The 15,512-nt window shown below is 41.4% G+C and overlaps 1 protein-coding gene across 1 annotated transcript in view; it reads right to left on the reverse strand.

Moving 5' to 3' along the window:
- Positions 1 to 15,512, reverse strand: part of LOC124553824 (DEAD-box helicase Dbp80-like) — a 147,009-nt gene that overhangs the window by 73,727 nt on the left and 57,770 nt on the right. Inside the window, exon 4 of the mRNA XM_047127811.1 lies at positions 6,418 to 6,520. Coding sequence (XP_046983767.1) covers positions 6,418 to 6,520 — 103 coding nt within the window. The remainder of the gene's footprint in view (positions 1 to 6,417; positions 6,521 to 15,512) is intronic.

Below are 15,512 nucleotides of genomic sequence, written 5' to 3' on the forward strand. Positions count from 1 at the left end.
TCGGTAAAGTCATGGTTACAGTCTTCTGGGACGCTGAAGGGGTTATTCTGTTCGATGTCCTTCCCCGTGGTCAAACGATCAACTCTGAAGTGTATTGTGCTACTCTTCAGAAATTGAAGAAACGACTTCAGCGTGTTCGTAGGCACAAAAATCTGAACAAACTTCTCCTTCTTCGTGACAACGCAAGACCTCACACAAGTCTTCGCACCCGAGAGGAGCTCACAAAACTTCAGTGGACTGTTCTTCCTCATGCACCCTACAGCCCCGATCTCGCACCGTCGGATTTCCATATGTTTGGCCCAATGAAGGACGCAATCCGTGGGAGGCACTACGCGGATGATGAAGAAGCTATTGATGCAGTACGACGTTGGCTCCGACATCGACCAGTGGAATGGTACTGTGCAGGCATACAGGCCCTCATTTCAAGGTGGCGTAAGGCCGTAGCACTGAATGGAGATTACGTTGAAAAATAGTGTTGTGTAGCTAAAAGATTGGGGAATAACCTGGTGTATTTCAATGCTGAATAAAACAACCCCTGTTTCAGAAAAAAAATGTGTTGCATTACTTATTGAACTGCCCTCGTAGTTTTGTGGATCACTTCTACTGCCCTTCTTGTAGAAAGGTATAACCTGTGGTTTTTTCAAAGGGCTGGGGACAGTTTTTTGCTCGAAGGATATATGGTAAGATTATGGTTAGAAGAGGGTATAACACAGCCACAAATTCAGTAAAGAATGTGATAGGGATTTCATTGGGCCCTGGAGCTTTGTTCAATTTTAATGCTGTCTGCTGTTTCTCAACGCCACTGACACTAATACTTATTTCATTCATCTTTTCAATGGTACTATGATTAAACTGGGCAATTCTCCTGGGTTTTCCTTTGTCAAGGAACATTTGAAAACGGAGTTAAGCATTTCAGCTTTTGCTTTGTTACCCTAAATTTCAATTCCTGTCTCATTCATTAGGGACTGGATACTAACTTTGGTGCCACTAACATACAACCAGAATTTCTTTGTGTCTTGTGAAATATCATTTGACAGTATTCTGCTACGGTAATCATCGAAGACATCATCACACATTGCTCTCTTGGCAGTACATTTCTCTCAATCTTCTCAGTACTGACAGCTCACTTCCATGCACCACTAACGTTATAGCTGCTGTCCCAGTTCAAGTATTATCGGTGATTTTAATTTCTACTAGACCCTTTAATAACAGAATCTCAGCTACTACTTTTTGTAACAAGGACCAACTGGGTTCTGGAATTGATCAGCTGACATAGATGTTCTAAAAGAACTGCTACAGCATTAAAGATGTATAGTTAACAAATTCCAAGAAACAAACATGTGAAATATTAAACAATTACATGATTAACTATCTATTGTACTTCTTCCACTCTGGAGCTGCATTTACACAACTATGTAGGGTCCTGGGAACAAGCCGCTTAAGAACCACTTTCCAACCACTCTGGTAGAAGGAGAAGGTGCTACGCCATGTTAAGTCTCTGTCTCAGGGAGCTTGGGATTTGTAAGATTCCTTGCAAAAACAACTACACCGTCCAGCCTATCTGTACTGTTGCTAGCATCTGTGCATAACACTGTAGGGGGGCGGCAGGGGGGGGGGGGCGGTAAGAGAAGCTGAATAATTAAAGTTTCTAGGCACACTCTCAGAAATACACACAAAATAACATTTGATCAAACTGAAACCTTGCCTCAAACTTCCATATGATCTGATGAAAGTATCTGGACATGTATTAGTGGAAATTAATATGGTGTGTGTCCACCCATCACCTTTTGCCAGCCCGAACCTGCCTTTTGACAGTTCGAACTCCACTAGAGGTACTTTCAATACTGTGTCTGAATTTGTCTGGAGGAATGGCAGCTCCTCCTTCCTGAAGAGCCAAAACCAAAGAAGGTAACAATGTTGGATGCTGGGTTCTGGAGTGAAGTCGTGATTCTAATTCATCCCATAACTGTTTTATTGGATTCAGGTCATCACTTTGGAAAGGCCTGTCCATTTCAGGAATGTTATGGTCCACAAACTATTGCCTCACAGATGTTGCTTTATGGTAGACTGCAATGTCATGCCGATGCAATCTTACTCTCCAAACAGTTCCTTTCTGTACGCACTGCACATTGATGTATTTTTGTGTTCATATCCATCCACATTTTGTGTTTTCTTAAGCACAATAATGGGAACACACTAATTATGAAAATCATCTCTATACCATAACACTATCTCTTCCATACCTCACTGCTGGCACTATACACGATAGCACATTAACATCCTCCCAGCATGCAAATTCTCCAGGCATTCCCCAAACCCTTATATCAGATTGCAGGTGCAGGATACAGCACGATTCGTCATTCTGAATCATTTGTTTCCAGTCGTCCCTGTCCAATGGTGTCACTTTTTCCACCACCTACAGAATCACTTAGCAGTGACCAGAAATGTGTAGCTCATAAAGAGCTGCTCACTGTATTGGATTCTTTTTAAATCCCTACGCACAATCCTTGTGTTAAATGGGCTGCTGGTAGCACACTGGTACTAATGAGTCACTCCTTCCACTTACTGTGTGTAATTTATAACCACCCTTCACAATATTCCACAGTTCTTGTCAGAACATGAGTTTTCTGTTCAGCTGTGGTTATTTCTTTACATTTCCACTTCGCAATTACAGCAACAGTAAACTTGGGCACCTTTAGAAGGGTTCAAATGCCCCTAATGGATTTGTCACTCAGGTGACATCTAATTACTAGCTCACATTCGAAGTCACTGAGCTTTCCTGACTGACTCGTCTAGTTGTTACTGCTTTTCTACTGACAACACAATAATCTCATCTCGTTTTATACTGGCATGTCCACCTCTAGTGACATTCAGTGCTCAATCCTGCATCACATAGGGGAGGTCCAGATACTTTTGATCAAATAGTGTACATACTGGGTCGCTACAGTAGAAACTCGAATCTACGAGAACAACTTCAACCGATACAGTGTACCTCTCACCCGTCACGGTAACAGTTACAAAAACAGAATCACGCATTTCCTCTAAGAAAACAGGCCCGGTAACAGTAGATGTGGTAAATCCAACCCATACCGTGACTCTCTCGTCGTGCAGTGGAGTTTCCACGACAGTTATAGGATTTTTGGTAGCCCAAATTCTGCAGTTGTGGGCGTTGACAGACCCTCGGAGCATGAAATGAGCTTCGTTGGTCCACAACACGTTACTCAACCAATCCTCATCTTCCGCCATCTTTTGAAATGCCCACACCACAAATGCCCTGCACTTCACTAAATCGCCAGGTAACAGTTATGATGCCGATGGATTTTGTACGGATAGCATCGAAGGGTACGCATAAGTGCCAACCAATCAGTAGTGTATGGAATGCCGGTGCGACGTGCGACTGCACGAGCACTGACGAACCCGCTACAGTCTCCATTTCTTCCTGAACTATCTCAGCAGCATTACGCCTTGTGCTCGGTCGTCCACTACGAGGCCTACCGTCTGAACAACCCATGGCATCGAACTTCGAAAACATTCTCGCCACAGCTGCATTCGTCAACCGACCTTTACCCGTTCAAATCCCCTTCCTATGGCGATAGGATCGTAACGCTGATTTCTCTCTCTCGTTACAGCTCCTTTTATACATGACTGTCATGTGCAGCCACTGACTTTTGCTGTCCAGCGCCATATGTCGGACATTTTGTGAACTTCTCTCTATTTACATTATTCCATGGTTTATTAAGTTTTCAAATTTATACATACTTTCTGATCACCCAGTATATGAAGTTAAACACAAAAAAAGGCATCGTGTGGACACACCTTTAGGATTAAAGGTGGAAGGGAAAGAAACCTGGAGAAGTAACGGCACACCAAAGACACACCAAAGGCACACCAGAGACCAAAGACAGAAGGATACAGGGAAATGATAGCATGTCTCCGGTAGGGCAGGCAGGAGAAGAGAATACTGAAGAGCTATGAAGGAGAGTGCAATAGAAGAAGAGAAACGAAGAGGTTTTGGGAGGAGGATAAAGTGTAAGCCACAAAGGGGCTACCCATGATCGTGATGAAAGAAGAACAGTTCACTAGATCACTAGTTCCTAACCTTTCTGAGACCATTACTCCCGAGTTCAATGAGATAAAAACTACTACCCCTCCACCCCGACCATCATCACCATAAGCCTAAATAAACTTTAGAATGGAAAACCAATTTCCTTCAACACTCCCATTTTTAAAATGATAAAAGATAAATGATATTTTGTTTTTGTAGCTTTTTCTTAAAAAAACCGTGAACTATTGATCAATGAGATAATTGGAATTGTTTATTTCTAACAACACTTATTTATATAATGACAAAGCAATTCTCAGTGAATTCTCAAGGCATTTAAAATTAACGAAATTTAAATTCGTGCACTACATTTCTTGTTGTAAATCACTTGATCGCAGGACTCCTTACATCCAAACTGGCAGAAATTTGAAGTCTTCAAGCAGCGAATGCTTTGCATTTGACCACCACCACTACTAATAACAATTAGGACAATAATAATAATAATAATAATAATAATAATAATAGTATGTAGGCACTACTGCATTGTAGTAGCCATTACATACAATGAGGTGACAAAGTCAAGGACCTCCACCTAATATCATGCCAGACCTTCTTTAGCGTTAGTGCAGCAACTCGATATTGTACGGATCCAACAAGTCTGAAGTCCCCTGCAGAAATATTGAGCCATGTTGCCTCTAACTGTCCATAATTGCAGAGGTGTTGACTGTGCAGGATTTTGCACACAAACTGACCTTTAAATTATATACCATAAATGTCCGATGGGATTCATGTCAGGCAATCTGGATGGCCAAAGCATTCACTTTAACTGTCCAGAAAGTTCTTTAAACCAGTTGTGAATGATTGTGGTTCACTGAGACGGCACATTGTCATCCATAAAAATTCCATCATTGTTTGGGAATATTAAGTCCACGAATGACCGCAAATGGTCTCCCAGTAGCTGAACATAACCAGTGATCAGCTCAGTTGCACCAGAGGACCCAGCCCTTTCCATGTAAACCCAGCCCATACCATTACAGACCCACTAACAGCTTGCACAGTGCCTCTTGACAACTTGGGTCCATGGCTCCGTGGGGTCTACTCAACTGGAATCTGGGCTCATCTGAGCAGGCCACGGATTCTCAGTTGTCTACGGTCCAACTGTTACGGTCACGATCTGAGGAGAGGCACTGCAGGCGATGCCGCGCTGTTAGCAAAGGCACTCACGTCGGTCGTCTGCTGCCATAGCCCATTAACATCAAATTTCGCCACACGTTTGTCGTACGTTCCACATTGATTTCTGCAGTTATTTTACACACTGTTGCTTGTCTGTTTGTGGAAAATGGGAATCCCTGGAAGGCAGAAGGCATTCTTTTTGCAAAATAGTGCTGACTAAGTCTAGAGAACTGGCATTTGGGCCCGACTGCACAACATTCTACTGACAAGCGTACATCTCTTGTAGGGATTACGAAGACAAGATAGGGGAGAACAGGGTTCACATGTAGCATATACACACACTTGTTTTTCCCTCAGTTCATCTGCAAGTGGAACAGTAAAGGAAACTAATAGCAGATACCCTCCACCAACCACTGTACAATGGCTTGCAGTGTATGTATATAGATTTATAATAGAGGGAAACATTCCACGTGGGAAAAATATATCTAAAAACAAAAATGATTTGACTTACCAAACGAAAGCGCTGGCACGTCGATAGACACACAAACAAACACAAACACAAACATACACACTAAATTCTAGCTTTCGCAACCAACGGTTGCTTCGTCAGGAAAGAGGGAAGGAGATGGAAAGACGAAAGGATGTGGGTTTTAAGGGAGAGGGTAAGGAGTCATCCCAATCCTGGGAGTGGAAAGACTTACCTTAGGGGGAAAATAGGGACAGGTATACACTCGCACACACACCCATATCCAACCGCACATACACAGACACCCTTGTGTGTCTTTCCGCTCCCGGGATTGGAATAACTCCCTACCCTCCCCCTTAAAACCCACATCCTTTCGTCTTTCCCTCTCCTTCCCTCTTTCCTAATGAAGCAACCGTTGGTTGCGAAAGCTTGAATTTTGTGTGTACGTTTGTGTTTGTTTGTGTGTCTATTGACCTGCCAGCGCTTTCATTTCGTAAGTCACATCATCTTTGTTTTTAGATACATATAGATTTAGATTTATATACGTATTTTTGTTACTCACTGCCTCCACTGTATGATAAAAGTTTGTTCCTAGTATTGCACAATTTGTATTTCACTAATTTATGGGACAGTCCCCCTCAAACCAAGGGTAAGTATTGCTTACATCAAGAAGAACACCTACTGACACAGAGGCCACTACAGTTACAAAGGTGAGAGGGACGTGCTGCCGACTTACCTGAGGGTAGTTCTTAGAAGGGTCCACCCTGCTCAGCATCGCCAAGACGAATGCCGCCGTCTTCCCCGTACCGGACTGCGACTGTGCGATCATGTTCTGGGGGCTGAAACATGTACAGAAGCAAACTTTCAAAATGTTCTCCGAATGCTGTGAGTGTAAATCCTCAGCTTTGTAGAGAACTTCACACACTTACTGTTTACTACTGCCATTATTTTCACTATGCAGACGTAAATGTAATACATAAATAACAGAGGCCAGCTTCAATTTATTATTTTAGTTGATTCTGTCAGGTTTTGGACCCAACTCCTCAGTTTGCCACTGCTGCTGAGAGCCACCCTCACCCCGAGAGCAGTGAGAGCGCAAACCGGTCAGCCTGTGTGTTACAGGATACTTCCTGAGAAAGAGGGTCACTCTGGAATTGGAGGACAAGAGAGTAACTGACCGACATCACGTGTACAGGACAGGCAGCAAAAACTACTTTCTGATGTAAACAACAAATAGGTGGGAAGTGTAGTGACTGAGTAATGATACATTATGGAGTCCCTCAAGAATCTGTCCACGGTCCTTGCAACTTCTCATACACATTAAGGATCGGATTGGATTGTATGGGGGAGGAGACCGGACAGCGAGGTCATCGGTCTCGTCGGATTAGGGAAAGACAGGGAAGAAAGTCGGCCGTGCCCTTTCAAAGGAACCATCCCGGCGTTTGCCTGGAGCGATTTAGGGAAATCGTGGAAAACCCAAATCATTATGGCCGGAAACGGAATCGAACAGTCGTCCTCCCGAATTAGAGTCCGGTATACTAGCCACTGCGCCACCTCGCTCAGTCATACTCATTAACAATCCACTTCTGTCCGCTGGCAGAGTGAGCAACTTGACCACGTTTGCAGAAGTTACGAGAATTCCGATTTGCAATCAAATGTTTTGTGCTCCTAGAGACAGACGTCAACTAATTTGTTGCACATATTTGGATCTGGTTCACGGTACATTCACTAACAGTAAACCTTAGCAAAACCCACTACATCCAGCTCCATTCTAACGACAAAAGGGCGTGAGACTTTGTTATTACGAACAGACGTCAGTAGATACAGAGGGATATTGCTCAAAACTCTTATGCAGCAGGCTTAGTTGGGAACCTCACATCCTCCCTGTCTTGAAAGGGCTTCACTCAGCATTTGCCATCAGAATAACTCACAATATTGCAGGGAGCAGTATCTCAAAATCTGCATATTTAGGTCATTTCCATGCAATAAGTAAGTGCTAGGACATCTTGTTAATGTTCTGTTTTAATCTTGTCTTAAGTATAATAAAGTCTGAAAAAGTATTGATTGTACTCTGTTCTTTGAATGATCAAACTTGCACTGGCTTATTCATATTTATCAAATTACGTATGCAAAGAAAAATTTACAAACTTATTAACTCACAGGAAATTAACTTAGGACTTTACAAATAAAGAAATTGAATATCACAATTTGTAATAAAGCCCGATACCAAGAATTTTAATTGAAGCAAATTTATCTCATAACACCAATTCATCATCCCTACCCAACTGCTACAATACTTGCCAAAAAGGCATAAAGCAGGTGGCAGTGTTGCTGCCCTGAGGCAGAGCACACAGAAGAATACTTCATATTGTAGACTTTGTAAATGGGTGGATTAGTAGAAGGCTACACAAGGAAAACCATAATTGAATTTACCATGTATTTCACAAGTGAGATCTTTAGCAATGCAGTTGTAGCTGGCTAGTGCACTGTATCAATACAGTGATGTAATTCCTGCATGACTGCCTATTAAAACTTAGCAACCAAGTACAACTATTATTCAGGTCACAACAGTACATTCAAAAGACCACGACAGTGTATAGCTCGAGCCCCGACTGTCAACACATGAACCACCTATCGCTCAAAAACTGAACTTATTTCGTATGAGAACAATGTAGAGATTTCTCGCTACCTGCCCCTTCACAGGTGCTGCCTTCTTCTGTCAATTTCTTGAATTACTTTGAAAGGAAAACACTGCACACGTAAGAGAATTTGTCATGACTGTTTGAGCCAATGCACGTTTTCATAGTCTTAAATCTTGCCTGTGTACTTGTTAGGTTTTGCAGTTTGCGGTTATTCCGATACAAATATGTCACATCTGTAGAGTGACCAAGAAACGTACGAAGCTCAAGAGGAAGAATTCAATGATTCTGGATCGGCGGGAGGAATACCTCATTGGCATCAGGCTGGACAAAATTCATACCTAGGTATGCTGCAGTCTGTTACAATTATTTGTTGCTAATAGTGTTGCTACAGATACTGCTGCTGTAATTCTATTTGTTTTATTGGTCTTAAATAATCTTTTTTACAGGCAAATCTATTGATGAATCATCCAACACGGGTTTCAAAGACTTGTTCCAAGAAGACAAGACAATTCACTCACCAAACAAACAGGAAAAAAACTAAATGGTATCGCCCTGAATGCAACATACCTCTCTGCATGCCAGAATGCTTCAGCTTTATCCATACAAAAGCCAATTGTGCATAAAATTGGAGAACTCACCTCAAACCTTTTTGGCATTAAGGAGGGGGGGGGGGGGGCAGGGAGGCAATAATTGTATTTTTGACATCATTATAAAATTTTTAATCTATCAATGAACTACGATAAATATCAAAAATAATCCTCGGAGCTTGTATTTTTTTTGGCTACATTATTCTTTACGATAGATCGAATGCAAATGTGCCAGTAATGATTTAAATGACAGCACAAGTGCCTGGTTTTCTCAGGCCAAATTTTTCTATGCGGCTGGACCTCAAAGTATTGATGTTAGAATGTAGGCTTTCATAGCCAATGTTTACTTCAGTCAAAATGTCCATATCAAGAGGCCACGAATGATACACTTAACTATTCCCTCACATTTTGCCTCTGACTGCGAGAGAGATCTTCAGAGGGTAAATAGCAAGTGCAGTAAAGTCTTGATGGCGATGCTGAAATTTAGAGGGCCACATAGAGGCCACCACCATCTGTCACATAATGACAATTGCGTGATGATCTCTGGCTGGAACCATCGTTTTCAATTAAAGCACTCTACCCTCATCCTATTGGTACAAAATTGACACCCACATCTGATCTGACTTGATGTCTTCTACTTTTAAGTTAACACGTTCACTGCCACTGTAATTGGCCTTGCTTTGCCACGTAACCAATATTTTTCTTAATAGACTCTGAAAATATATTGCTAAAAGTAATATAACATGTATTTATTTTATAAGTACACAATCAAATTTACTCTCGTGAATCAAAGTTGTTTTGGGGCGCACTAAGGCGTCAGTGGCATATCAGGCCATATTCTGTAGCGGGTGGCCGTGGACGCGCCAATGCGTCTAGTGTATTGTTCCTGGTTAGTGTGACAGTTTAGGTTACTACAATTTCATTTTATATTCATAAATGAAACGAAACATCCTACTGACAAACGACATATTTATTGGACAAAAAATATAGTAGAAACATTCAAATACAAACACAAGATCTCGAAGAAACTTCTGAAATAAAATGTATGTCAAATCTAAGAAAAATACAATCTAGAGCTTTATCCATTACTCTCAAACAAATAAAATAAATACAAAGTTTAAGAATAGTACCGACACATAACTGTCGAAAAATAAATGAGCAACGAAAGTGCTATCTGCCTTTAGAGGTGGTGAATAACACAACAATTCAAACAATATCCTGCTTTATTTGGGCAATCTAGGCACTCGTAAATCGTGTCTGTTCGTTGTCCACGGCTGGCGCATGATCTGCACTTTTTTCGCGGTGTTTTTGATTTTCCATTTGATTCTCGTTTTACCACAACATGTTGGGGATTTCTGACTGGCCGTTCTACCTGCTTTCGTGGCAATAGTGCTCTTATAATACTGAGTCTAAATTCTTGGAGGGGCATTTTTGTGCCACAATATTTATTGTGTAGGGCATGTGCGTTTGTCAGTATCATTTCCACAACGTGGATAAAAAGTTTCTTGTACCAGCGTATGGTTTTGCGTTCCGAGAGGTAATATGATAACATCTGATCGTGCCGATCAACTCCCGCCATAAATTTATTGTAGTTTACAATGGCCAAGGGCTTAGATTTCTTCTCCTTTCTTTTGGTTTCAACCTCAACCATTTCATTTGTAAATGCATTAGAAATGTAGCAAACCTCCCTCTTATCACGCCACTTACCTATCATAACTCCTTCCGCAAATCTGGCAACGGCTTCACCTTTTCGTAGTTTTGCTTCCTGTATTTCCTTGGGTGTATCCTTCCTATTCGCCCTCAGAGTTCCCGTGCAGTGGGTCTTCTTATCCAGGAGCAGCTTTGCCAATGCGAAGCTGTTATAGTAATTGTCCATGTACACATGGTGACCAGCATTCAACTTTTCATCTAGTAAATGAAGAACAATTTTTTGCGCATGGCCTCTTCCTCCTAAATCGTCCAGCATGCCAGTGTATACCGCGAATTTTAGGACCATTCCAGTGGGAGTTGTCAAAATATATAGCTTTATGCCATATTTGTGCTTTTTGTTTTTGATGTATTGGCGGAAAAGTAATCGTCCACGCCAAAGGATCATTGATTCGTCCAGAGACAGTTCCCGTCCAGGGTAGTAAACTTGGCACATCCTTTCATTGAAAAAATTGATAACGGGACGTATTTTATACAACCTGTCGGATGGTGTTGGTTTGCCCTGTTTTGGATTTTCAGAAAAGTGTAATGCACGTAGTATTAGCAGAAAACGATTTCGTGAAATACTATCGGCAATTCCTTTCACGTTGAATAAAGCGTCCTTTTTCCAATAGTCCTGCAAATTCCTCATCTTTACATTTCCCATGTGCAGGAAAACTCCCAAGAACACTAACAATTCGCCAACAGTCACATCTTTCCAACAGTTTATTCGTGATTGTCCTTTGGTTCCCGCAGAAAGGAATAATTCAATCGCGTTTCGATTTGTTTCTTCTACAACTGTCAATAGAAATTCGTCCGTCAGCAAAAGACGAAAATAATCTAAGGGAGTGTTTTCCGTCGGTTGAATAAGCAGTCCCTCATTTTTTATAAATGGGCAATTTATCATTCCAACTGGCTCTCTTTCCCACGCAACAGTTGTATCAGCTGCGTTATCTCTTGTTACCACTCCTTCTGCCATTTCCCTGTCGCTAGGATTCACAGCCATTTCTACAGTCTCATCTAAAACAAACTCGGCTCCGTCAGACTCTTCACTGGATTCCACGCCGTCCTCCTCACTGGCCAGTTCCGTTTCCGAATCGCTTTCTTCTAATATTCGTAATAATTCCGCATCCGTTAGTTTTTGTACGTTTCTTGTGTCCTGTGTTTTACGTTTCTTAGGTTCTGAAGGGCCCGCCGTGTCACGATTGTCTTCCATTTTCAGTCCCACAACAGAGAAAAACTGTAGGGAAAACACACGAACCGCACCCGCAAAAATTGAAAACAATACGTTCTTAGAGTGCCTGCGCAATGAACCACACCGAATGGCTGTGCCCGACTAAACTGTGGCGCTGAGAAACAGCTGAGTGTCTCGCCGCGCAGGCGCGTCGACGGCATATGCACTAGTATCGGCCGGACGCGCTGGTGCGCCGATGGCAGTGAACGTGTTAAAATTACGATGTCAGTTAATTTCTATTTCCCCCTATATGCACACATGATAATGCACTGTCTTTGCTAATATGTCTGTCTCACTGCATTTTATTTTGTCTCCCCTATATCAGACAACAGGTTCTTTGTCACTACGTCCCAGAGCAGGTTCCTTTTGTGATCAACTAACTGGTTGTTAACACTTTGTCCAAGTTGATAATGTATATCCATCCAAAATCAAATTTTTTAAACCCCAGGTGTCATTAGTCAGGTGGTTCTGAAGATAATCTTAACTCCATACTTGGCCAATACTTTCCTGTTCCAATCTAGTTAATAAAACAGGAGAAAAACTTTCCCAGACGAAGGCTGCTGTTGCTTACGAGTCCTGGCTTCCACTCTTTGTGGACAGCGTGTTCGATCCATCTCGTTATTGGAGAGAGAATTGTTCTGAATACCTAATCTTGTAAGTTAACTGGCTCTTAAATTTTGTTAGACCTGTCCGCCAAGGTTCTTTTTTGTCTTGACAACAGTTGGATTTCTTACTGAGGTTTCAACCAGTGTGTGTTGCTATACAGTGCACCTCGTAGCTTGAAGTCCCATGCACTCATTTGATCACGGATACATCAATGCTCTCCTTCTCCATCGTAAGTTGAATTTCTGTATTGATATTGTTGAAATGTCCAAGAAAATACCCAAACACATCTTCACCCTGTGTCCACAGCACAAAGGAACCACCAGGGTTAGAAGTATGAAACCGGAATTTCCCTATATATTGTGCTAGCTGTCAGTGTAGGACCCGTACGATTGCATCTGCAGTGTCGTCTGCTTCCTGTAACAGCTGACGATGTATGTCAACACACAATAACCCAAGTTCCATAAACTGGTATCCGTTTCAAACCCGTAAACATGGCAAATTTCGTGCCCATGAACTACGTTTTGCAGACAGCATTGGTTTTCTGTTACCATTTGAAGAAAACTGCTGCAGAATCACATCGAATGCTTGTCGAAGCTTTCAGAAAACATGCTCTACAGAAAACGCAGTGTTTCAAGTGGTTCAAGAAATTCAGAAGTGGTGATTTTGACGTGAGAAATGAGCGCAGAAAACCATATTAAAGTTTGAAGACAACGAATTGCACATCTTATCGGATGAAGATGATACTCAAACTCAACAGGAACCTGTGGAGCAATTCATTGTGATCCAGAAAGCTGTTTCTCTTCAGTTGAAAGCTGTGGGAAAGGTGCAGAAAGTGGGAAAATGGGTTCCACATCAACTGAATGAAAGACAGCAAGCAAATCAATAAACCATTTGTGAAATGCTGCTCGCCAGATACAAATGAAAGTCGTTTCTCCATCGAAGAGTGACAGGTGATGAAAAATGGATATATTTACAGAACCCTAAGTGTCAATAATCATGGGTGAATTCAGGCAAACTATCAACATCCACTGCAAGACCAAATCGTTTTGGAAAGAAGACACTGCTATGTGTTCATTAGAATCAGAAGGGTGTCATCTATTGCGAGGTGCTAAAACCTGGTGAAACCATTAACACTGATCGCTACTAACAGCAAATGACCAATTTAAATCTAGCATTATGTGAAAAATGACCAGAATATGAAAAAAGGCAACACAAAGTCATATTGCTCCAGGACAACGCCCCATTACACACAGCAAAACGAGTCAGGGGAATGACTGAGGCATTCAGTTGGGAAATACTAGGACGTGCGCCTTATTCTCTGGACTTGGCTCCTTCTGATTATCATCTATTTGCATCATTGGGACACACTCTCTGAACAATGCTCCAATTTGTGTGACAATGTACAAAAATGGCTCGCTGACTGGTTCGCTTCAAAAGAAGAACATTTTTGGTGTGGCATTCATCACCTATCTGAAAGATGGGAGAAATACATACATAGCAAAGGAAATTATTTTGAATAAAATATTGTTTATCAGTTTCAAACAACAGATGTGTAATTATTGCAACCAAATTCCGGTTTCATACTTCCACACCTGGTATACACACAGCGGCGCCACTTAGCTAGTCTTTTATTGACTGTCTGTAGTGTCCACAAACAAACTGGCAACAGCTGGTAAAGGTCTGCCTGTGGCCACATCATCAATTTGGTCATCATGCTCATTGCTGTAGTTTGTAATGGGAGTGTCTAAATAAAGCTATTATAGGAATCAGAAAAAATATCTGCTGTGTATGAAGTAGCTTCATTCACAGTAATCATCATAAATATATTTTTCAACAGAACTCTCAGTTTTAACAAGGTACAGCTGCACCAATAAGGTCAGATATCTGTCCATCTCATGTGGGAGACTCTACAGCACTCTCAATTGACCACATAGGAACCTATGGCTTGTGCACTTTTTGTAAGCCATACATGCTAGGCATGTAAGATTCTGCTCTGCAGAGTTCTCTCTTGTCCAAAGAGAAATACCACACTTATAGCAATTGAGTGGTAACTTAAGACTTTCATTGTAGGACATTTCAGAAGCTTCTTACGAACTGTCAGTTCCAAATCATAATTAATCTTCTTATGAGCATCATCTTTCTTCTCATTACTTTTTTTCAGCGGTAACAACAATGGTATTATCCCCATCGATTATCTTCAGCAATGAATTTTATGAGCAAATTAATGAGGTGTCTATGAGCAGCCCTCCTAGTCCAGCTGTTGCAAAATTGTTTATAGACTTTTCAAACAGGCACTGCAGACAGCCAATGAAGGACCAGCTAGTTAGTACTGCTGTGTGTGACAGTTTTGTAGTTTGAGCACATGGCAACACCTAGTGTTTACAAAATTCCATGCAGTTGCAGGCAAGTACACACAAGTACTACAAGTGATAGTACCAACACTCGCTTAGCCAAACACAAAAAGAATTGCCGCCTGGGGCATATTGATAAATAGGCTGTAGCAGAACATTTCTTCACAGAGAGGCCGTGGAGATTCACAAACGCCATAATACTTTCACCATAAAGTAAGAAGGAAGGAGACATTAAGTTAGATAAAATATAGATGTCAACTTTGTGCCACTAGAATGAAGAGTGATTACTTTTAATTGAGAAAGATGTCACCAACCAGAGATAGACAAGCAATTGGCAACAAGTGACAAATGGTGTTGACCTCTATGCGGTTCTATAAATTCAGGCCCTGCCTCCACCCCTCCTCCCACAAAGTCCTCATTGCGGTTGCCATTTTACCTCCATAGATGTGTCCTGCAGTCAGAGATCAAACATTACGGAATAGTTTTACACAACCGTCAGGGCTTAGACTTAACTGAAATACCTTAATGTTTTCACAGTTTCTCTTTTTCACTGCACAGTGTTATGTTCAGCATAAAATCTGCTTCCTGAAACAACAACAACAACAACAACAACAATAATAACCTCGTATTGTTAATAGTTACAGCCATTCTTCCTTAGTTGCTCCTTCAGTGCTATTTCTTTAATATTAAGAATAAATTTTACTCCTCATTGCAACAGAATTTTT

This window comes from Schistocerca americana, chromosome 11, assembly GCF_021461395.2.
Source record: "Schistocerca americana isolate TAMUIC-IGC-003095 chromosome 11, iqSchAmer2.1, whole genome shotgun sequence".
NCBI lineage: Eukaryota > Metazoa > Arthropoda > Insecta > Orthoptera > Acrididae > Schistocerca > Schistocerca americana.